Below are 22071 nucleotides of genomic sequence, written 5' to 3'. Positions count from 1 at the left end.
TAGTCTCTTTCTTGTCCTTGCAAGAAGCAGCACTCCCTGCCAAAGCTGCTCAGTTTTCAGGGAGAGCTACATTGAGCTCTTGAGCAGCTAAGAGTTGGGTTTTGCTTGAGAGCTGGTGACTGGTTCAGCACTGTCCATGTGCTACCCATAGTATATTCTTCACTCTGGGGAAAAAAAGTAGGCAGAGCATCCTACAGAAATATGCAGTTAAGTCACTGTGTCTGTCTGTGGCCAACCCTGAGGAAGTACAAATCAGAGCCCATCCTCACTTGGCAATTTAGGTGTGCTGGCTGGTGATCACTAAGGTGTTTCCATGTGAAAGTCTTCTCCCAGCCCAAATATTTCTTGTTTCTATTACGCTCTTCTTGCCTTCCTCTAGGTTTATTGGCATCAGTCCCTTCATGTGTGGAAGACCTCAGTGGCCCAGTTACAGACTCAGCTCCGGGGCAGGGCAGCAGCACCAGTACAGGTGAGGTGGGAGTATTTGTGTATTTTGGATATAACTTTGTCAGCTTAAAGGCTATGTGCAGGAGAAATTCCTTTTCTAATAAAAGGAAGATGGTCACATTGACCTTCCTTTGGGCTTTCTTCAGAAGTCTCCAGTGAGTCTTCCTTCCTGAAAGGGCTGAAAAATGTTGAATCTCTTATTGCCTATATGGGTTCATATGCAGCCACAGTAGTATACATCACTGTAGGGCTAATTGGGTGTAATGAAACTTTCCTTTGTCAAAGGACACTTTTGTTTGCTCTGGGGGACTTAATTGTTGTTTTTAAGAAAGCATTTTGAAAGTTTTAAAGAAGACTTAACAATATCTCCGCAGGTGTACACTGCATATCTCCTTCCTCTCAGCTCTCTGGTGTATTAGGTTAGGGTGCACATGTGGGGAGACCTAAAGCCAGAGGAAGGTCTGGCTTCAGTACTTCCTTTCACTACTTAAAGAGGGCTTATAAAGAGGACAGAGAGCAACTTTTTATGCAGGCGGATAGCAACAGGACAAGGGGGAATGGTTTTTAAACTAAAAGAGGGGAGATATCTATTAGATGTTAGGGCGATATTATTTATTCAGAAGATGCTGAAACACTGGAGAAGCTGTGGGTGCCCCATCCCTGGATGCACTGAAGGCCAGGTTGGATGGGGACCTGGGCAGCCTGATCTGGTGGGTGGCAGCCCTGCCCACGACGGGGTTGGAACTGGACGGTCTTTAAAAGTTCCTTCCAACCCAAGGCATTCTATGAGATGTTGCAGTGACTGTTCTTTCTCTACAGCAGTCAGACTGCCGCAGTCTGACCAGGCGTCTCCAAAGCGCAAACACGAGGGAGCAGAAGAGCTGTGCACTGAAGAACTGTACAAGCGAGCCAAAGTGACAGGTCTCCCCGCTCCGGAGATCCCTGGCAAGAGCTCATGATTGTGAGTAGACCCTGGCGGGATCTGGCCTAGTATGTATTGTTCCAACAGCTAGCAAGGCTCAATTTTATTTGCTACCTGCATTTTAATGAGCGAAATGGACTTGCCTGGGGAGAGAGGTGGTTCCTGACTGTAACTGCATAGCCCTGTAATTTGGCAGTGGTCTGCCTTCTGGTTGTTTTGCTTTTGCTCGACAAGCTGTTCACTCAGTAGTCCAGCAGAGAGCAGTACCCTATTTCTAGAGCAAGCACAGAGCACAGGTGTGTTTGGGTTTGAGCTAGTGAGGTTTTTTCCCCTCCCAGAAGGGTGTGCAGGCAGGTTTGCACGTGTCGTGAGGGCACGGGTTGGAGGAGGGGAAGCTCTTCAGCCTGAAATGCTCCATACCCCAAAAGGGAAAGAGCTGGTCATATCAGCTGTTTGGTACGAGGGGAACTCATATAAACACTCTCCTCTGCTTTCTTCTGCAGCCATCCACAAGCAGCTTGCAAGTGAAGAATGAGAGTGCTGAAGAGGTGACCAGAGGAGCAGGAACTGCTGCCTGCGCAGGACTGGAAGTCGTGATCTGCAACAGAAAATCGGGGGCCTCATAAAATATGTAATTCCAATAGCTGCCACAGGGGGGCACCGTGTAATGTGTACGTGGGAATGTCGGGCTTTCTGATCTCCAAAGAGCCAAATACGTCTCTTCTCAGCCATGCCCTAAATCTGCCCACATCTAGGAGGGCAAGAGCTTTCTTTCAGCTTGTTCACTCTCAAGTGTTTCTGTCTTTTCTGACAATGGATCAATGCATGTGTCTTGCTGCATTGATAGAGAGAGCGGCATCTGCACGTGTCAGCAATAGTGGATATTCTTTCTCATCTCTAGTACTAGGCAACGAGGTGTGCAACTTCAAATTGTAGTTGGAATTGAGGAAGCTGCTGGAATATCCAAAGTACCCATCCTAGAGAAAACAGGGAACTCTCTGTATTTGTTTTTTAGGCTAGACTGGTTGGGATTAAAATGCTTCCCGAGTAAATCCAGTGATGCACATGTCAGATGAAAAAGAAATGAAGGATAATGTAGTATAGGAACAAAGAGACACAAACTGTCTCTACATTTGTAAGGCACTTAAAACTTGCCTTGCAGAAGCATCTCACTGCTGCCAGGTAAGCCATACTGCTGTTGCCTGCAATGGGCAGCTTCAGAGCAGCTTGCCACGGAGGGAAAGGACTGGGAGAAGGAGGAATTCTTTGGAGAATAAGGCCGTGCTTTGATTTGATTAAGCAGTCTCACAAAAGCTTTCTGATCCACATAACATGGGAGCTGTACCTGGTGGGGATAACAGTCTGGGGCTCAGTGCTTCACCACGTTTCCTTTCCTGATTGAGAGCTCTCTCAAATGGAGTAACCAGTCTGTAGTGAGTAGCCTGTGGAGCGCCTTGTGCTGATAGAGGATGGTAGCTCCTTGAAGTGAGTCTTCCTTGGGCTCAAGTCTGTTGTCAGTTCTGCGTGGATGTTTGTTCTTTCCTGTATTGACATCTGTGTTTTTTTGAGTTTCTGCACAGTATTGTCCCTGAATCTCATACTCTGTGCACTGCTCCTAGTTCCCATTCACGTTCATGCTGGTGCAGTATAGTCTAGCAGGACAACCATGTAGCTTCCCTGCCTCTTAACCATGCACTTCTTGGCCTGGTCCTGCTGCAGGATGTTATTTCAGCGCAGTGCTGGCAGAGTGCCTCTGCTTGCCTGCACACCTGAGAGGAAAAGGGGCGGTGGTAGTGCAGAAGAGCCTCTGTTCTGGCGAGTTTCAAGAGGGATCACATCAAGTAGCCAATCCCATGCAGTGGGCTGCTTTTGGCACTGTTCTCATTTGCTGTCCAAAACCTTTCATCCCCCCACCCTGTCGTAAATAGTGCGGGGCTATACGTGAGCTTATGCAGAGTCAGTTTTGGAGCCCAGAGCAATGGGGATGCAAGTAGAAATTGACTCAAATGTATCTGGGGAACCCGAAGCGGTGCAGGAAGCGGAGTGGTGGAATAGTCGAGTAACCTTTCCTTCCAAGTGATCTCCCTGGGACATTGACCCATTGGGCAGACTGTCCAAGTAAATGAGTCACTTTTCCAGCCCTTTCTTCTAAGCTGCTGATCAGAGTGTCCCTAGTGGATAGCCCAGTAATCAGCAGGTTTTGTCTCCTTCACTCTGACCCAGACCTTGCTCCCACTGTGGGCAGGAAGGTATAAGGGAAAGGTGACCTTCCCCACCCCGTCTTCTGCTGCAGAGGGAAGAAAGGGGAAAAACATGCACTTTGTATACTTAGACTACAGAAATAGCCAATTCTGTCGTTTGGAGAGTTTCGTGCTTAGGCAATGGTCTGTAAATATGACTTTTTTTATATATATGTGTATATATAAATGTCTTTAACCTTCTCTGTGCTGTCATTTAAATTATTTCATTTGTTAAGTGGCATTTTCTTGCTGTATCCACGGGGATAAAGAGCCATGGGTAGGGAGTGCAAAATCTCCCAAGTGATTTCTTGGAAGGCTTCATGGGTGAGGTGGAAGTCATGTTTGCAAGCTTTCTGTCAGCGCCGATGATGTGGATGGTGGCAACTGGAAAAGCAGCAGTCCTGGGAGCAGAACTGAGAGCAGCACAGAGATGCACAATGCCAGAGGTACTGGAAAAGCCTGCAAGAATCCTGTGAAGTAGTTTGGGAGTCATCCACTCCATCACTGTTGTTTTCTTTTTTAACCATCAAAATGATAAAGGTGTGTAAAACTGGGATAAAGAGGCAGAATAGGGGATGACTGTTGTCTGTTTCCCGTAGCGTTTCAGTTTGGGCATATTCAGTTACATTACCAGATGGCAGATTCAGCACTGCTGCAACTTCCTTACATAGATGTGTTTGTGGGTGCTGAGCTTGACCAAGCTTAAAAAAAAGCCAATAAATTGCTCACTAGTTCACAGATAAAGGAAGAAACATCAATAGCTATTAATGAAGATACCATCTTTGTTTCTGGAAAGAGCAAAGGGTTGCTGGAAGCTGTGATAACAAAGGAAGCATCATGAAGTGTGTGCCAGTAAGGGGATTTCCATTTCCTGGGATAACGTCTCAGGGCTGGCTGGCTACACGCTCTGACTCAGTAGAGGCGTCCCAAACAGGGATTTCTTTCTGTCATTGAAAAATGACTTGGGGGTACGATATTTCCTTAGTAACCAGCAAAACTTAGCAATGTGTTGGGAAAGCCTGACAAGAAAAAGCCAGATTTCGGAGATAGACTGTTTGCAAAGAGGTGCTGGAGACAAGAGGCCACATGTGGTCTGCCGTGTGCAATGCATTGGTGGCCTGAGAGAGGTGTGGTCAAGGTGCTTGCTATTGCTCAGCTGTTCTCTGTCTCCAGCAAGGAACTAGTGGGCTTGGAAAGTACACTGCGATGCTTCAAGTGGCCGATGTAACAAAAATGCTCTGAAATGACAGCCTGTGCCATAGAAGATAAGAGCAAAGTTGGTGCGGCCGTCTCTGTGCAGAGTGTGATAATGTGAATTAAACCTGGGGAGGTCAGTTTTGAGGTTTCGCTGTGCTGCCGCAATATCTGTTCTCCCTGACAAAGGAATTGCAGTGACGTGGTTGAAGATGGAAAGTGGTGAGCCGAGGATTTCTAGCAGAGTAAGTGATTTCTTCATGTGCTGAAGGTTGGGGAAATTCCCTTCTCCCGTGTCTCTTCTGTCTTCACAAAGGATGAGCTGGATTGGCCTCAGGAGCAGCTGGCTGAAAGGTTTGGAAGCAGAAATTGTGCCTGGGTGTGAAGGGCTGGGAGCTGGGGCTGTGGCTAATGGGGCAGGGAGGAAACTGGAGCATGACTGTACCTGGGGGCAGAAGGAGCAGCTTGGGTTAGAGCAGCTGGTTCCACTGGGGCGAGGAGCAGAAAAACCCTTCCTGGGGCTTAATTTAAGGCTGAATTGCTCTGAATTGAGCCCAATGGTCAGACAGACAATTTGAAAGGGTGAGACAATGGATGCCTTGTGAGCAGAGACACTGGCTGCAGCACATACACAGCCACTGATTTGCGGGGTATATACGTGCATACACGTTGCTGGGGAGCACAGAGGCTTTTATGCAGTGCCTGGGGAAATTCAAGATGTAACTCAATCAACTGTTTCTACCCAAGCCCCTTATTAACAGCACTCTGACATCTTAGCTGCAAAGCCTGTGGCCCAAAATGAGTTGACAGCCCTCACACTGGGCAGGTTGTTGTGACTGTTCTCTGGGTATTAGGTGCAATCCTTTGCCACAGTGTGAGAAGCTTTGCATTTCCTTGACAGCAGGAGTGTGGTGATGTGCAGTGCAGCCCTGCTCCTTGGCACAGATGGGTGCAGGTCAGCTGGGAGCCAGCATGTCCCAGCAGCAGCAGCCAGGGAAGCAGTGCCGGGTGCTAGCAGGAAGCAAGGCATGCAGGGCAGCAGCAGAAGGTCACTAATAACCTTCCTCTTCCAGACCCTACCTACCACGATTGGTGTCTCCATGCCACCACGGGGTCAGCTGGAGTGGGGCTTCCAGAAGTCCTGTGTAGCAACCAAGGGTCCTGCAGTGTGTGAGCAGGTGGATGCACAGAGCAGTGGTATGGGCAAAAGTCTGGAGCAGATCTCCTAGCTGGGGACACCCAGCCTCCCGGGGTACCACGGTCACCCAGTGGGTGGGTGCTGGTGTCCATGCTGGCCGGGAGTGACATCAATTCTGAGTCTGTCTGGCAGGAGGCTGAGGCTCCCATCTGAGAGCAGGACTGTGTGCCTGGAGGGCTCTGCTTGCTCTTCTCTGGCAGAGCAGCTGATGGCCTGGGCCTTGGCCAAGCAGCAATACCATCGCCTCGAAGGCAGTCAGCTCCGCAGTTTGAGACACACGGATGGACCCGCTGTCTCTAAGGCAGTGCCACCCGTACCAACTGGTGTTGTGCACTGCTGTATGCAGCGCTACCCGCGAGGTTTCCTGAGATAGCCCACAGTGTGTGGCAGGAGAGGCCTGGGGGAGAGAACTGCTGGGAAAAGGCAGAAGGGGATAACGTTCACCCACGTAAGATGCTCTCTGGGCCACAGCTGGATGTGAGAGTGGATCTGCCCGGTCCAGGGAGGTGCAGGCCGGTGAGGGGTGGGAGAGGGCAGCGAGATCTGATCTGTGGGCTCCAGGCATTCATTCCCCTGCTGCAGGCTGGGGCCAAGGGAGGCTGGCACAGGAGGGATGCCCTAGGAAGGCAGGGGTGACAGGGTGCCCCTTCTCTTGCGAGTGGTCCTGTGTGCCCCTCACCCTGGGCAGGAGCCCCCAGCACCCCAAGCTATTGGGGCTCTTGGGCACTGCCTCCAGCTGTGAGCACGGCTGGGTGCGTGTGTCGGGGGAGTCTAGCTGCGGCACACCTGCCCTGCAGCTTGGGGGGCCGCGGGAGGAGCCCCCCCGGCAGCAGGTACGTCCCTCCTCGGCGGCCCCGCCAGCATCCCCTCCCTCCGTCCTCCATCCTCCCTCCCTGCTCCTTCCCCGCCGCCCGCCCTCCCTCCCTCCGCCTGCATGGAGAGAGCCACGGAATGGCGGAGCGAGAGAAAGGAGCCGCATCCCCGCCCGCCTCCTCCCCCTTCCTGGGGCTGCACCTCGCCTCGCCCCCCAATTTCAGGTACCGGTCGCTTCCCCCGGGACCCCTGCAGGGCTGCCCGGGCCGCAGCACCCCGGGGCTCCGCTCCCCATCCACCGCAGCCCCCCCCCCCCCCCCCCCCCCAAGCCCCGCGCAGCCACTGCGGGCCCCCACCTCCCGCAGCTCTGCATCCGCCCTGTACAGCCGTTTGACACCCCCAGACCCCTAACCCACCTCGCGTGTCCCTTCACCCCCCCCCTCCCCCCCACACACACACCGTGCATCGCTGAACCCCACCTGATCCATCATCCCCTACAATACTGCTTCAGCACTCCCATACATTGCTTCATTCCCCCCCTCTTCCCACATCGGCCCCATATACCTGCCCCCATTTCCCATTGAGCCTCCCGCTTTCGGCCCCACACCCCCTTTGTCACCCCCCCCCCTCCCCCCCCCAGTCTCCTCACCTGTCTCGCCACCTCTCCCCAGCACCAAGCTCCATCTCTTTCTCCACCCCCAGGAAAGCCTTTTTCTAGCCTTTTCCTAGAGCCCCCCCTCCCCCGGTGAAGGAAGCAGCAGCCCCAGGCGAGCAGGGGTGAGCGTGCCAGGACACATCCTCACCGCTATAGCCATCGATCTGTGATCGGGGGGGGGGGGCTGCCCCTGTGACGCCCGGTGCAGCCTCTCGCGGGGACTTCCGACGGCATGGGCCGGGCCGGGCACGGCCGGAGGTGCCGACCCACGGGGCCAGGGGGGCTCGGGCCTGCTGGTGCCTCCTGCTAGCGGCTGTGGGATGGGATGCGTTCGGTGGGTAAAGGAGCACGGTGAGCAAGGGAGCCTTGCTTGCCACCCTGGGCAGGCCAGGTGCTTCTGGGACCATAACATCTTCAGCCATTGCTCTCGGCTCGGCTCCAGCACGCTGGGGTGCTGAGGTGGTGTTGCTCGTATGAGTGTGGTCGGTGCTGGACGGTTTCGTGGTGACACGTCGGAGGTGGGAATGAGCGGAGGCTTCACACCTGGGGCTGCAGCTGGACACCAGCTGTTGGGTGATGCTCAGCCTGCCAGCCCTGCCGATCTATAGGTTGGTGGCCGGATGATGTCAAGCTGTGTCAGGTTCTGTCCGTTTCCCTCAGCCCTCTGCCCCCAGGTCCCCTCACTGGGCGCTCCAGTGGCCGCCTGCGATTGCAGCGCTGCCTGCCTGAGCCGCTGGGCGCTGCTGCAACATGGCTGGGAGAGCTGCACGCCCAGCAGCTGCACGCTGCGTGGGGAACGGCTGCCGCCGGGCTAGGAAGGGGGTGGAGGCTGAGGGCATCGGGCTGTCCCCGTGTGCAGCACCGTCCCCAGGGATTCTGCTCAGCCAGGGGCACTGCCTCATGCAGGGGGTGACGTGGTGACTCGAATAGCGAGAGGATGTGGTGAGCAGGTGATGGCACTGAGGCTGGGGGGGGCTGCAGGCCGCGGGGCTGGTGGCTCTGGTGTTGGCTGCTGGGGGGTGGTTGGCGGTGAGGGGAGAGCCGCAGGCACAGGGCCTCTGGGGGCGGCTGCCCACTGCTGCAATGGCGTTTTAGGAGCCGGAAACAAAAGCAGTCGTCTCTCCCATCCTCCACATAGTCCTCCAAAAGCCTCGTGCTCAGGGTTGTGCCCAGATGGGAAGGTGGCGCAGCAGGACTGCCCCGCCGCACCTGTGTCTGAGGGGCTGTGTGGGGGCAATGGGCTGAGTGCTGAGGCGATGGGCTGATCGTCCTGGCAACGGTGTGGTGAGTGATGAGGTGAAGGGCGGTGTGTTGAGGCAGTGACGGGCTGGGCATTGAGGCGATGTGCCGGGTGTTGAGGTGGGCGACCCTGATTTCTGTGATGGGATACCAAAGGTTGGTCTGGATCTGAGGGACCTTGACGGCTGGGCTCGCTGGGCCCCCTCCACGCCGTGCTGCCCTGACCAAGTGCCAGCACAGAGCCCATACCCCGCTGAGCCTGATCTCATCTCCTTGCCCTATTCTCCCATCTCTTGCCCACCCCACAGCCCCTCCTGCACCCCAGCTCGCCCACTGGCTCCCTCCCGCAACAGGCTGCTCACAGAAGATGCTGTGGGCGTACACAGCTCCTCCTCCTCCTCCTCCTCCTGCCTGGGGCCTGCTGTAGAGCAAGCCGGCTGGAGCTGGGAGGCAGACTGAAGAGCCGAGTGCCTCGAGGGCAGCAGCCAGGGGGGTGTGATACAATAAATGCCCCCTCCCTGTGAGGGGATGTAGACTACACTCCCGTTAGCACTCTCCCGGTGTTGCTGCAGTTACAGCCATGCTACTCCCGCAGCCAAACCCTGCAGCCAGGGCTGCTCGCACACTCGCCGTTTTTGGATGGTAGACCAGGGGGCGCCATCCTTGTCGCAGGTGTTTGAGAGCAGATGGGACGCTCTTTTGTGGGTGCAGTTCCCTGTCAGTCCCGCTCAGGGTTTTTTGGGCTGTGATAGAGCTGATGTGAGCGAGAGCTGCTTTGCCTTGCTGGTGTTTTCAGCCTCTTTTAGGGGCAGGAGAGAAAGGCAGGGGTGTTCCCCGTGGGGGGTGATGAAGGAGAGCCTTCATCGCCTCCCTCAGGAAGTCCTGGAGCATCCCTGTGAGATGAGGAAAGGGCAGAGTAACACAGAGGCAGAGATTTTTCTTAATTAACTCCATTGAGCCAGGAGGATTTGAACAGAGCAGCTGCCCTTGGGCAGAGCTGATACGGAACGTGGAGTCCAGGGTGCCGCTATCTACAAACCGAGAGACACCAAATTCAGCACAGCAAGTAAAACCCACCGGCAGCACTGAACCGGGAGGCCTGCTGAGGACCTCTCCTTTCCCTCGCTCGGTGCAGCAAGGGCAGGGGAAGGAGTGGGTGGAAGGGGCACCCGCACTGGGTAACCAGATGCCCGCTGCGGGTGTGGGGACCGGCCCCTGGAGCCCTCCCAGGAGCCGGGCTGGCTGGCTGGCAGGCGGAGGCAGTCAGCATCCCCGGCAGAGAGCAGGGACTTGGCATCAGCTCAGCTGGGGAGGTTATTTTTTATTTTTTTTCCCCCTCCAGGACAGCTGATTCCATCTATTTTTAATGAGCTTGCCCAGGTTGCGCAGTGAGGAGACGGAGCAGCGCCAGCAGCCATAGACTGCGCTGGGGCAGCGGGCACCCGGCGCTCGTCCTCTCCTCACCACGGGTTGGGGACTGCCTCAAGGTGGGAGCGTGCCCCCCGGGGAAGGGTCCTCCTCAATGCAGCTGCCCCCGAGCATGGAGTCGAGCACGGAGGAGGAGAGCTGGCTGGAAGACCACTGGGAGAAATGGTAGGGGACCGGCAGGCCTGGGGTGAGGGCTGTCCTTAGGGCTGTGCGTGGGAACGAGGGACAGCCCCTCATTTGTGGGTGCGTCGCCCTCTGCCCTGAGTGGTGCCACGGGGCAGCAGCAAACTCAGCACAAAATTCTCCCGGCTGCTCAGGAGCTGTGGGCGTGGGAATGTGTGGGGTTTGTCAATGGGGCAGGAGGAGGGAGCTGCCAGCATGCAGCGTGGGGACAAAAGGGCTGCACGCGGGGGTCCCTTCTGCCCGTGGGTGCAGATGGGGATGGTACTGGCTGCCCACACAGCATCTCCCCATACCCAAAGCAGGGCTGTGCCCTGTGCTGGGACCCGTGGTGGGTAGAAGTAATGAGCGGATGGTAATGACACCGGTGACCCATGTAACTGGAGAAGAAATCGATTTGTGCATTGAAGACTGTGCTGAGAGCCTCCTGCTCTGCGTCTCTGCAGGCAGCAGCAGTGGGGGATGTGGGACCCTCTTAGCGTGGCCCCTCTGCATCCCCTGGGGACACCTCCATCCCTCGCGGCCCTGCAGGGGAGCTGCCACGGCCAGCAGAGGACTCTTTGGCTGTGCTTTTGTGTTTTCCTCCCTGGAACAAGCACGAGGAACACTGCGGTAGTACGATGTAGAAATGTTTTAATGCACAGGAGCCAGGAGCTCCCTGGGGATGCAAGTGAGCACGTGAGGAGCAGGGCAGTTAGCACAGTTGCAGCCGCTAAAAGGAAATCTCTGCAAACTTTCCAAAGGGACGTGAAGAGTGTGTGAGGCTGTAAGGGAGCCTTCAGGGGCTCACTGGGGTGCTGAGCAGCACCATTGGCTGCAGGGATGCTGCAGCCACCCCAGAGAGGGAATACGGCACACAGGGAGCTCATTGCTCTCTGTACCAGGGAGCACCTTGGCTGGGGCAGCTCTTGAGCCCACTTGTGAGGATCCATTCTCTGCTCGTTCCACGGCTAGCAGGTAGGTGTGTGCAAAGGCTGCGGGTCTCAATGCGATCTCACGTCCTGGGGAGTCCACCTTCGAGCTGTGCCCTGCCATCCCTTGGCTCTCCTCTCCAGAAGCATCCCTATTCCTGGTCCTTCTTCCCAGTAAAGACCCAGAGAGCCCCTCCTGAGGGGCTTGGTGCTGCTCCCTGCCTGCATCCTGCCCCCGGGTGCTGTGTGTGACAGCGGTCTCCGCTCCCCCCAGGCTCACCCACGACATCAGCCTCGAGGAGTTTGAGGATGAAGACCTCTCTGAGATCACCGATGAGTGTGGCATCAGCCTGCACTGCAAGGACAGCCTGGCCACCCGGGTAAGAGCATGCGCTGGGGCGGGGACGAGATGGGGTTCTGCATTGTGCCCATCAGTTTTGTGCCGGTAGTGAGCAGGGAGCTGTGGTGAGACCCATTCTCAGGGAGGCACTGGTGGGATCCTGCAGCCTCTCATATGGGACCTTCCTGGGGGAGGGAGAGGCTGGTGCTGGAGGAGAACTCTATGATCTGCCAGGTCTGTTAGGACAGGGGCTGCAACCCTTCCTTGGAATGAGGGTAAGAAAAACGTGCCGTGTTGCCCATTTACGACAGAATCCTTCTGTTGTGGGGTTTGTCAAGGAGTTTCTGTGTCTCTGTACCGTGAAGCAGAGCCCTGTGCCATGGAAGGGGTGGTTGGGGCACCGGCACTGAGCCCTGCGCCTTGCCCAGCATCCACTGTAGGGCACCCTGGGGTCTGCTGGTTGCAGGGACACAGCGAGCTGATCCCAAATGCAGGAGCTTACACGCTCAGAAAACAGTTGCTAAAAATACATACAAATGGTTTACATGAGATGTGAAGGATTTCCCGAGGAGCAGAACTGAAAGCAGCGGCAGTGAGAGGGCTCTTCAGTCTGGAACATGGGTGGGGAGAGCCAGGCGCTCTCAGAGCTGGAGAGGATGGGTCTCACGAGATGAGAGCCTGATGTAGGTGGCTGCTGGAAGTAGCCAGGCCCGGGGGAGTGTTTGGGTAGGGTCTGCCTCCACATGCTGTGCAGAGCCTGGGAAACTGGGAGTAACCCCAATATGGGATTGCTGGCTGCATCCTGTAGGGATGTGGCCTCTGCTAAGGGCAGGAGCCAACCCGAATCCTCAGTGAGAGGTCCCCAAGGAAAGGGCAGATGCCATAATTCCCCTGCAAACAAGGAAGGAGCTGGAGAAGGCAGCTGCTGGATGCGGGCAGGCAGGCAAGCAGGCAGAGAGGCCCAGCAGCAAAATACCCTCTCAGAAGACAGTACCTCAACAGCCCAGTACCTCAACAGAGGATTTGGGGTGGGTTTTTTTTTTTTAGTTTTGATCCTGGAAAAACAATGATGACTTCATCGCGGGCTATTTTAGCAGATCTCCAGAAATAGTGGCTCCGACACGCAGGCTGCAAGGCGCGCCTGGCTCCTTGGAGGCGGGGTGCAGCGAGGCAGGCTGTGAAGCACAAGCGCAAGGTCTTGGCTTTGGGTTTGGCCTCGTTCTGCTTGTCTCGGAAGTGCAGGGCTCCTTACCTCTGGTTGCTGCCAGGCAGGATAGCGGGCTGCCCAGTGCTAGGGCTCGTTGTGCCCACTGAAACTGTTTGACGCAGGAATGAAAAATGGAAAAAAGAAAGTAAAATAACCTTTTTTGGGAACGTCAGGAGGAGTGCTCAAGGCAAAAGAGCTGGGATATGCCTGTATTAAACCTTCATGCTCTGGGCCTGCGCTGGATGCACTAAAAGTCTTGAACCAGCCATGGGAAGAACAAATCCCTTTGGTTTTCTGGCAGAGTAAGGCTCCTGGAAGTGCCAGGCTTCCCCCTGCCACCATCCCTGCCTCGGCACAACCTGCACCAGCTGCGGCCGCCTGACCCGGAGGCTGATGGCAGCAGTGTGGTGGCTCGGTGCCAGCCACCAGGTTGCTCTGGGATCCCACGAGCCGGGCTGAGATACAGCAGCACGGCGGCTGCTTGCACCCTTAGGGTGCTTTTAAACAGCCTCCTCTGTCCCTGACTCTCCTTTCCAGCACCTTTGGAGTGCGAGGCCTTTCCTTTAGAGAGAAATGAGTGGTATCCATCCGTGCCCAGGGCCGCAGCACCGCCTGTTGTGCTACAGCCCATTAACACAGACCGACAGCGGTTGTAGTTTCCTCTTAGCTACTGAATCCTGAACGGAGCACTGCTCCTAGGGCGTATGCTGCTCAAACTGTTTTGCTGTTCTGCGTCCTTGTGGGACTTTCCTCCTCTGAGTTTTCCCAGTGAGCCGGGATCACGCTAGCAGGCTGGGCTGGCTGGCAGCAGCTGCCTCGCAGACGCCCACCTTAGCTAGGTATCACGGAGCCAGCCGGGATTTCCCCCCCCCCACCCCCCCTCCTTTTCCTATGCCTCTGTTTCCTTGTTAAAGCGCTGCGGAGCTCGCAGTGTCCGAGAAGAGGCGCGTCGGTGGGGAGGGCTTGGCGGGGGAGAGTGCGGGGAGCCGCGGGGAGCATCCCTGCGCCTTTAAAAGGCTGCGACCGGCCGCCCCGTCCCGTCCCATCCCGTCCCATCCCGCCCCGCCTGCTGACCGCGTCGCTGATCCCGGCAGGGCCGCGTGAGCCGGGCGGGCGGCGCGGCGCGGGCGGCGGGCGGCGGGGAGGGAGGCCGACTGCAGGCCGAGATGCTGCAGCTCGACCTCATCGACGCCGCCGGGGACGCGCCGGCCGAGGAGCAGACGGCGCCCGAGCCCCTGCAAAAGGAGCCGCCGCCCGCCAGCACCGACAGCTACCGGCCCAAGCGCCCCACCACGCTCAACCTCTTCCCGCAGGTGCCTCGCAGCCAGGTGAGCGCCGGCCCGGGGGGCTCTCCCGGCACCGGGGGCTTCTGCCGGGGATGGGGGCGTAGACGGCGGCGTGGAGGGACGCGGGGGGGGATGCGCTCGTTCCCTGCTGAGCCGAGCCCCCCGAGCGTGGGGAGGCTCGAGGGTGGGCTGCGCCCGCCCGGGGCCCCGTAGGGCCGGGATAAGGCGGCCGGGAGCGAGAGAGAGACCTTAGCGGGGACAGGGAGCTAATGAGGCGTGGCATCCTGAACGCGTGAATGAGCCATCCGTCCCAGCACCGCGTCCCAGATCAGGGGCTGGCAGCGCCCGGCTGCAGCCTGGGACGGGCCGGTGACGCAGCCCCGTGTGCTCGGCTCTGGGACCGGGGCTCCGCTCTTGGGCGGCTACACCCGACAAAGGGGCATCAGTGTCAGCGCCCCGTGTAAAATCGCAGCGACGATCACACTGCCCGAAATGGTGGTCGGGAGGACGGGGATTTGTCTTGCTCGCTCTCAGGGCTTGCAGGAGGTTTTGGATGAAGCGTTTTCCCAGATGCAGTAGCGGGGCTGTCCCCAGGAGGGTTACGCCGGAGTGCCGTGCATGCTGACCCTCTGAGCCGGAATCCCTTTGCCCCATCTCTCCTGCAAACCTTGCAGAGCTATGCAAGGTGTGCTGCACACGGGGCTATTTTTGCCTTCCTCCTGCCTTCAGCAGTGGCTTCTCTTGCTAAGTAGGAGGATTTTTGTGGCGGTGACGTGCAGCTGAGGGGCTTGAAGCTAGAGGCAGGTGTCCCTGCGGGTGACAGATGGGGTGTTGTCGGAGCTGGGTGTCACCAGCCTGGAACCTGCAGCTGATGCCAGCTCTGCCTGAGGCCATGGGTGGGAGGAGGAGGAGGAGGAGGAGGAGGGCAGGGAGCCAGGACAATGGCTGCGGGGCAGCTGGCACCGGGGACAAAGGCAGCAGGGATGGGGAGGCGGGGGGTGGGGGGAGCCTGCTGGAGCATAATGGACAAGGGGACAGCAGGCAGCCTTGTCCCACCCTGCGCAGGGACCCCGAGGAGCCGGTGGCACGTGGGAGCCACATCCAGCTGGGGGGACGGGGACAGCAAAGGCCCCCCCCGGGCAGCTGGTCCCAACCAGCGTCCAGACCTGCGGAGAGGTATTTTTGGGGTGTGTGGGTCGTGTAGATGGTGGGCTGGGGAGGGGGAGATGATGGTGCCCTTGCAGGGGATGGTGGAGGCTGTGGGGCCGTACTGGGAGCCACGGGCATGGCCTGTGCTGAGGACTTTGGGGACAGGAGCTTTCCCACATAGGGTCTGATAAAACTGGCAGCAGGAACACAGTCCCTGTGCTCCAGGACAGGGAATCCCATAGATCTTAGCGGGCTTTAAGGCAGAGGATTACTTCATGTTGATGGGGAGAGCAGGGCAGCTCCTGTGCTGCTTTTGATGGCTGCAGGAGAAAACCCCCAAGAATCCCAAGCTTGAACAAAAACTAGCAGCGCAGAAAATGCCACTGCTGCAGAGGGACAAAGTCTTGTGCTGCCCCCAGAGCCATCTGCAGAGTCTGGGAGCACAGCGTGCTCTGGCTGCACTTGAGGATGGTCACAGTGACCGTGAGGAAGTGCTTGGGCGGTCCCAGGCATTGCCCAGGGACCGTGATGGCTCTGGCTTCTGCGCACTGCTGTGGGGCGGGCAGGGACAGGCGCCACGTGCTGTTTACTGCTGGGGTGACAAGGCGGCTTTGTTCTCCTTCCCAGGACACCCTGAATAACAACTCTCTGGGGAAAAAGCACAGTTGGCAAGAGCGGGTGTCCCGGTCATCGTCCCCTCTGAAGACGGGTGAGTTGTGGGGCTGGTGGCCGAGAGCAGCCCCTCGCGCTCTTTGGTAGCTCCTAGGAGTCAATCCCTGGCCCAGGGCCTGGGGCAAGCCTTGCTGAAGCAGAAGGTTGGAAAACTGTCCCCAGTGGGCACGTGTCCAGCTTGAGTCTGGGGCATCCCTATCAGTGGGAACGCCAACGCTGCTCTTCTCCTCGCAGGTGAGCAGACCCCTCCCCATGACCACGTTTGCCTGAGTGATGAGGTCAATCACCAAAACAGCACAACCTCCACCAAAGACCGTGGCACATCCACGGAGAGCCCGTGCCGGCGCACGGCGGCCACCCAGATGGCACCCGCCTGTGTTGCCTCATCCCGGCCCCCCGAGAAGCACCAGGCTGCCAGCCGACCCCCGCCCCACGGTGCCAGCGTGGTGGTGGTGACGTCGAGAGCCCCCGAGGCCCACCGGGACCGCATCCGCTACCAGACGGACGTGAGGCTGGAGGCCACTGAGGAGATCTACCTGACGCCTGTGCAGAAGAACTCAGACCCGCTGGAGACCGAAAAGCCGTTCCTGTCACAGTCCAGTGAGAACCGCATGTCTATCAGCTCTGACATCGACACCTCCAGCTACTCAGCTCTGGCTGGGAAAACCAACCCCTCCATCAGTGAGGAGGATGAGGTGCTGGACTACATGTCCTCCCCTGACAAGACGAGCCTGCCCCGGGCCTCCTGCGGTGGTGGGAGCAGTGGCTACCGGCCAGGCCATGGCCTTCAGAGAGCGTCCGTGAGCTCGGACACCAGCGCCCTCTCCTACGACTCGGTCAAGTACACGCTGGTGGTGGATGAGAACGTGCAGCTGGAGCTGGTCAGCCTCAAGCAGTGCTACTCGGGCTACAGCGATGAGAGTGACTCGGCTACTGTCTACGACAACTGCGTCTCCTCACCCTACGAGTCAGCCATCGGCGAGGAGTACGAGGAGGATGCGCTGAAGCGCGACTCGGTCTGCCTCTCTGAGGACTCCACCCCTGAGGCGGACATCCACTTCTCCAAGAAGTTCCTCAATGTCTTCATGAGTGGCCGGGCGCGCTCCTCCAGTGAGTGCTGGGCAGGGGGAGGATGTGGGCTTGGCATCATCAACTTGGCTTGGTACCAACTTGCCCAGCCCTGGGTGCCCTGCGGGACCTCCAATGAGATGGAGAAGGCCGTTCCATGGCCTGTGACCTCTTCCCTTGTGGTTAGGGAGGGGTGGGCTGGAAAAGCCTCGTGAGCTGTAGACAAGGGTAGCTGGAGTTGTCAAGCTGGTTGTTTTTTTTGTCTAGTGTGAGGGATGGCCAAGTCAGCACGACCTGAGCTGAGGCTGTGAGGCGTGAGCTGAGGGTCTTGTCCTTCCCTGTGTGTGGTGCTGACCCCTCAAAGCTGCAGCGTGCCCCTCTACCTTCCTCCCCAGGTGCCGAGTCCTTTGGGTTGTTCTCTTGCATGATCAATGGTGAGGAGCAGGAACAGACCCACCGCGCTGTCTTCAGGTGAGTGCGGGGCACAAGCAGTGCCCTCTGGTCCTACCCAAACCATGGAATTTCCAGCATGGGAAGCCTGTGAACTAAACCACAGTCCTTAGGCTGGTAGCAGGCCCAGCGGGAGCCCAGTACTGGCTGGGCAACATCTTCCCAATGGTGAGAGACCTCCCAGGGCACCCAGGACCACTGGGAGCCACGTGGGGGATGCCATAGGGGAAACCCTGCATTAGTGCCAGGTACTGCCTCCTTTTGAGCCTGAACCCACTCAGGTATCTATGTAGCACATCAGATCTTAGCTCCTTCCACCTGCTCCCCAGCTGTGCCGGCTGCAGGCCTCGCACTGCCCTTGGCCTAGAGGTGTGTGGGTGAGCGTGCCACCAGAGCTGCCAGCCGGCACAGTGCTAGTGACTCCCTGCCCAGGTTTGTGCCTCGCCATGCGGACGAGCTGGAGCTGGAGGTGGACGACCCTTTGCTGGTGGAGGTGCAGGCAGAAGATTATTGGTACGAGGCCTACAACATGCGAACAGGGGACCGGGGCATTTTTCCTGCCTACTATGCTATTGAAGTCACCAAGGACCCAGACCATATAACAGGTACCAAGCCTCTGTACTGCTTACGTCCCTGATCTCCTGCCCATCTCCTCACCACAGTACAGGGGGTGGAAGGAGGACACGAGGCAAGGAATGGCGTGGCCATGGGCAGCTCCAGCCAGTAGTGGTCAGAGCTTGCACCCATTGCTGGGTGGGGAACGGTGCAAGTTTGGGGACACGGAGATGGCCAACAGAGGTGATCCTTGCCATGTGCTCTGTCTTCTAGCTCTGGCCAAGAGCAACGACTGGGTGGACCAGTTTCGGGTGAAGTTCCTCGGCTCGGTGCAGGTTCCCTATCACAAGGGCAATGATGTACTGTGCGCGGCCATGCAGAAGGTAGCGTCCCGCTGTGGGCTGAGCCTGCCTGGGAGCAGGGAGGAGATGGGAAGTGGTGAGCCATCTTTGCATGCTGCCTATGAATGCCAGGGATTTATGTGTCTGTCTCCCCCCTAGATTGCCACCACACGCCGCCTCACTGTGCACTTTAACCCACCCTCCAGCTGTGTTTTGGAGATCAGCGTGCGTGGGGTCAAGATAGCTGTGAAAGCCGATGACTCCAAGGAGCACAGCAAGGTAGAGAGCCCTGCTCACCTCGTCCCTTCTACTGTTGCTGCTCTGAGCTTGCCGGTGCCCCCATGCATGTCCACGTAGAAATTAAGGGTCTCCATCCCATGTGCTCTTTGTTCCACGAGAAACACCACCCAAAGGGTTGTAGGCCCACCATTGGGGTCCTTGAAGCCTAGTGAGATCCCAAGATTGGGCTATGCAGCAGACTGGTGCCCTCACAGATATCAGGCATGTTGCTGTGCTAGGATGCTGTGAGCTGAGCTGCACCCCTAATCCGTCAGCTGTTCCTAAACCTTTCTGCTACTATTTTGAGTGGTGTCCTCCAGATCTTCCTGTAATCTCTTTAGCTGGGCATTGCAAGCTGCTGATTAGTGGTCTCCATAAGTAGCCTAGCAGAGCACAGCAAGATGCTGGGCAGAGACGAGTGAAGCCTTCCCAGTAAGCCTTTTGGAAACCTCCCCTGTGGGCGGGGTGCAGGAGCGTGGCTGTGGGTACACTTGTGGAGAGCTGGGCTCAGCCTGAGCACCCATTTCCAAAGCCGGAATCCAGCTGTCCCACAGGACTGCTTAGGAAGGAAGCTTTGACTGTTCTTTTATCTGTCCCCCAGGTAAACAAGTGTAGCCATTTTTTCCAGCTGAAGAACATTTCCTTTTGTGGATACCATCCAAAGAACAACAAGTGAGTAGCAGGAAGCGTGGGGCAGCTATCAGTGCCTTAACACATGGAGGCATCGCTGCTTTCCTCCTCCCAGCATCCTCATCTCACAGCTTCTTGTGAGGAGCAGCCTTTGGGTGGGAATCACATCCCTGATACGGGCCTGGGCTCAGGAAGTGGTCATTGCTGGGGTTTGAGCCCCAAGCCCATTTGCCAAGGGTGGGCACGGGTATTTATTCCTACCTGTCTGCCAGTCCAGTCTCACTTGCTCTGTTCACCCTCAGATATTTTGGGTTCATCACCAAGCACCCTGCTGACCACAGATTTGCCTGCCACGTCTTTGTGTCAGAGGAGTCCACAAAGCCACTGGCGGAGTCTGTAGGGTAAGTCCTGGGGTGGGAGGAAGGTGCTCCCTCCTGAGGGACAGGAGGAACGAGAACCTGGCACCTCTTCCCTACAGTGAGAGGCTCAGGGATAGAGCCAGAGCTGACGCTGCTATAGGCAGCATGTTCCTGACAGTGCTGGAACAAGTCCCAGTGCAAAGCTTTGCAGGCAGATGGCTGAAACCCAGGGGCTGTGTGGAAGCTCAGAGCTGAGATGGAGGCTCTGTTCCAGCAGCACCTCTGGGCACTAATGCATGAGGCTCCCAGAGCTGGATCAGGGTTCAACCTGACAGCAGGATAGGGGGCAAGGGTGAGACGGGAAGCAAAATGGGCTCTGCAAATGCCGGGGGGGGAGGGGGGGTGCAGCTGAGCTTTGCTCTATGCTGTGTTGCAGGAGGGCTTTTCAGCAATTCTACAAGGAGTATGTGGAGTACACGTGCCCCACGGAAGACATCTACCTGGAGTAGGGGCTGGCACGGGCACCTGCTGCACAGCCAGGGCTGCAGTCTCGCCCCTTCCACGTCGTGCATGGACAAGAGCTGCTTTGAGATTGGAGGAGAAGCAGGCCCAGGGAACAGCTCCCAGGGCCCCGTGCTGCCTCTTTTCATGGCTCCCCTTCCTCAGGCTGGGGGGTTGGGAGGGGGGAGGGCTGGACAAATCGTGTTTATTGTACAAAATATTTAGTTTATTCTATTTGAGAAGTGCCCACTGGCTGCCCAGCCTGTGAGTGCTGGAGGGGTTGGCATTCTCCAGCCCTTCCCCGCTGCAGGCTGGGGTGAAAAAGTCTCCTTGCTGTGACCATGGCTCAGCTTCCCGTCACATCCCTCAGGGGTGACTTCTAATGCAGTGGCAGAGTCAGACTCTTGCAGGATGAAGACACAGAAGCTACAGCCAACAAGAACTATATGATGGCTCCTGCCAGGGCAGAGACCATCGCTTCCCTGCCTGGCCCTGAGGCTGAGGCTGCTGGGCAGAAAGGACAGAGCCCAGCATCTCCTCTTTGAGTGCCAGAGAAAGGATGAACGAGCTGAGACAGCTCACCCCTGCCTCTGTCCCCATCCCTCCTCTCGTATCTGTGCCCTGGGGAGAGAAAGATTCCCTCCTACCTCTCTGCAGTGACCACACCATGGGGAGGGGAGCGTTTTTCTGTCCTTGTCCCCCTCTATCCCCTCCAGCTGCAGGTGGCAGAGGCAGGACAGGGCTGAGCCGCCCCACTGCGGTGGTTCTCAGCCCTGTGTAGACTGGGGTGCCTGCCAGAAACGGAGCAGGGAAGGGCTAAAGCCTGCAGGGAGCCATACACATCTCCAGGGAGGTACAAAAGCTTTCCTGGTCCCTGCAGCCAGCGGTCGCCGTGCTTCAGCTGGATCTGCTGTGATGGCAACAACTATTAAATATGATGGTTCATGGAGCAGGGCTGCAGTGCTATTTGTGTTGGGTGGGTTTGGGCCCTGGCTTGTTCCTTCCCTTGGGGAGCCCAAAAGGAGCTAGAGTTTCTCACGTTTGGACACCTTGGAGGTCAGAGACCACTGTAAGATCTTGGCATAACTTAATTCTTGCTTTTCCATTTACAGTGCCAGAAGGAATCTAGCTATAGCTTCCCTGTGTTTGCCATTAGGTTGAAGACAGCAGTAATAGCCCTTCTCAGCCTTCTTTTTCAGGCTGAGCAACCCCAGCTCCTCCAGCTTCTCCTCCTATCTTGTAGTGTGGCTGGAGAGCCTGTGCTCCTGCACCCCACACCTACCTGAATGCCCCGCTGTCCCTCACAGCTGGACATCATAGTAGTACTCCAGGTCAAGCTCATCACGTTTGGTTTTGCCAGCCCTCTGCAGTCCTGCTAGCTGCTTCCGGGGTGCCGTGATCCTGAAGTGAGGCTGTTTTGGTTTAATGCCATAATCTGTGGGTAGACAGCGGGGTGAGGGCTCGGGAGCTGTCTGTGTCATCGCTGGAGGAATGAGTGCATGGGAGGGAGTTCAAGGGAAGATATGTACCATCCACCAAGCCAAAGTGCTGCTGTGGGAGCTCCAGGGGGGCAGAGAAGTCCTCAGGGACAAAATAGCTGCAGAAGAAAACCAGTGGGAGTGAGCCCAAAGCTCTCTGGAACTTGCCTACATCAGCACTACAAGCCCAAGCCTGGTCCAGGAGTGCTGCAGTTACAGAAGGAGCATCCAGCCCCCGTGGCACCACTGCAGGTACTGGGGCAGGGAAGAGGTGGGGGAGAGGTGTCATCACCTTTGGCGCAGGGGCAGAGGGAGCACGGCCCCCAGCAGCAGAGCAAGCAGCAAGAGCCAGTACCGCATGCTGAGCTCTGGCGCTCACCACTCACATTCTGCAGTGAGGTCACAGAGGAACCACCTGGGTAGCTCAAGAACTTTTCCTCTCCTGTACTTGGAATCATAGAATGGTTTGGGTTGGAAGGGACCTTTAAGATCATCTAGTTCCACCCTCCCTGCTGTAGGCAGGGACACC

General features: G+C 57.2%; 3 protein-coding genes and 1 long non-coding RNA gene across 10 annotated transcripts in view; 2 read left to right on the top strand and 2 right to left on the bottom strand.

The window, feature by feature from the left end:
- CRY2 (cryptochrome circadian regulator 2) overlaps positions 1-3810 on the top strand; it is a 20326-nt gene extending 16516 nt beyond the window's left edge. Inside the window, exons 10-12 of one of the 2 annotated variants that reach the window (XM_015286915.4) lie at positions 380-469; positions 1270-1408; positions 1873-3810. In XM_015286915.4, coding sequence (XP_015142401.2) covers positions 380-469; positions 1270-1406 — 227 coding nt within the window. In that variant the 3' untranslated portion in view covers positions 1407-1408; positions 1873-3810. Of the gene's footprint in view, positions 1-379; positions 470-1266; positions 1409-1872 lie in introns of both variants that reach the window. The other variant, NM_204244.2, reaches the window with a different exon arrangement.
- LOC124418027 lies at positions 2746-7719 on the bottom strand. Its single transcript, XR_006939496.1, has 2 exons — positions 7464-7719; positions 2746-5150 (listed from the first exon to the last, which is right to left on the bottom strand). It is a non-coding gene; the product is annotated as an uncharacterized LOC124418027 (long non-coding RNA).
- MAPK8IP1 (mitogen-activated protein kinase 8 interacting protein 1) lies at positions 6918-21013 on the top strand. 4 transcript variants are annotated; one of them, XM_421126.7, is made up of 13 exons: positions 6918-7038; positions 11502-11607; positions 13869-14102; positions 15126-15236; positions 15837-15918; positions 16116-16991; positions 17345-17420; positions 17832-18004; positions 18228-18337; positions 18455-18574; positions 19176-19246; positions 19507-19605; positions 20000-21013. In XM_421126.7, exons 1-13 carry the CDS (start codon positions 6953-6955, stop codon positions 20070-20072), a joined length of 2217 nt encoding a protein of 738 aa, XP_421126.5. In that variant the 5' UTR covers positions 6918-6952; the 3' UTR covers positions 20073-21013. The 4 variants fall into 4 exon arrangements, with proteins under 4 accessions (XP_421126.5, XP_015142706.1, XP_015142704.1 ...); XM_015287218.4 differs by lacking the exon at positions 6918-7038 and adding an exon at positions 7704-10301; XM_015287220.3 differs by lacking the exon at positions 15126-15236.
- C11orf94 (chromosome 11 open reading frame 94) lies at positions 17999-22071 on the bottom strand. 3 transcript variants are annotated; one of them, XM_040700498.1, is made up of 4 exons: positions 21835-22071; positions 21594-21661; positions 21347-21499; positions 17999-18365 (listed from the first exon to the last, which is right to left on the bottom strand). In XM_040700498.1, exons 1-3 carry the CDS (start codon positions 21900-21902, stop codon positions 21366-21368), a joined length of 270 nt encoding a protein of 89 aa, XP_040556432.1. In that variant the 5' UTR covers positions 21903-22071; the 3' UTR covers positions 17999-18365; positions 21347-21365. The 3 variants fall into 3 exon arrangements, with proteins under 3 accessions (XP_040556432.1, XP_040556431.1, NP_001376573.1); XM_040700497.1 differs by lacking the exon at positions 17999-18365 and adding an exon at positions 20269-20490 and having other exon boundaries at positions 21835-22059; NM_001389644.2 differs by lacking the exon at positions 17999-18365 and having other exon boundaries at positions 21835-21999.

The sequence above is a fragment of the Gallus gallus genome, chromosome 5 (genome assembly GCF_016699485.2).
Source record: "Gallus gallus isolate bGalGal1 chromosome 5, bGalGal1.mat.broiler.GRCg7b, whole genome shotgun sequence".
In the NCBI taxonomy this organism is placed as follows: Eukaryota; Metazoa; Chordata; class Aves; order Galliformes; family Phasianidae; genus Gallus; species Gallus gallus.
This window is presented reverse-complemented; position numbering and strand designations above follow the sequence as displayed.

Coding starts and splice junctions, on each gene's coding strand:
- MAPK8IP1 (XM_421126.7), top strand. CDS start 6,953: ATGGCGGAGCGAGAGAAAGGAGCCGCATCCCCGCCCGCCTCCTCCCCC. Junction 11,608..13,868: donor AGGACAGCCTGGCCACCCGG/GTAAGAGCATGC, acceptor TGATCCCGGCAG/GGCCGCGTGAGCCGGGCGGG. Junction 17,421..17,831: donor ACCCACCGCGCTGTCTTCAG/GTGAGTGCGGGG, acceptor CTCCCTGCCCAG/GTTTGTGCCTCGCCATGCGG.
- C11orf94 (XM_040700498.1), bottom strand. CDS start 21,902: ATGCGGTACTGGCTCTTGCTGCTTGCTCTGCTGCTGGGGGCCGTGCTC. Junction 21,662..21,834: donor CCTCTGCCCCTGCGCCAAAG/GTGATGACACCT, acceptor TTTCTTCTGCAG/CTATTTTGTCCCTGAGGACT. Junction 21,500..21,593: donor GCACTTTGGCTTGGTGGATG/GTACATATCTTC, acceptor GTCTACCCACAG/ATTATGGCATTAAACCAAAA.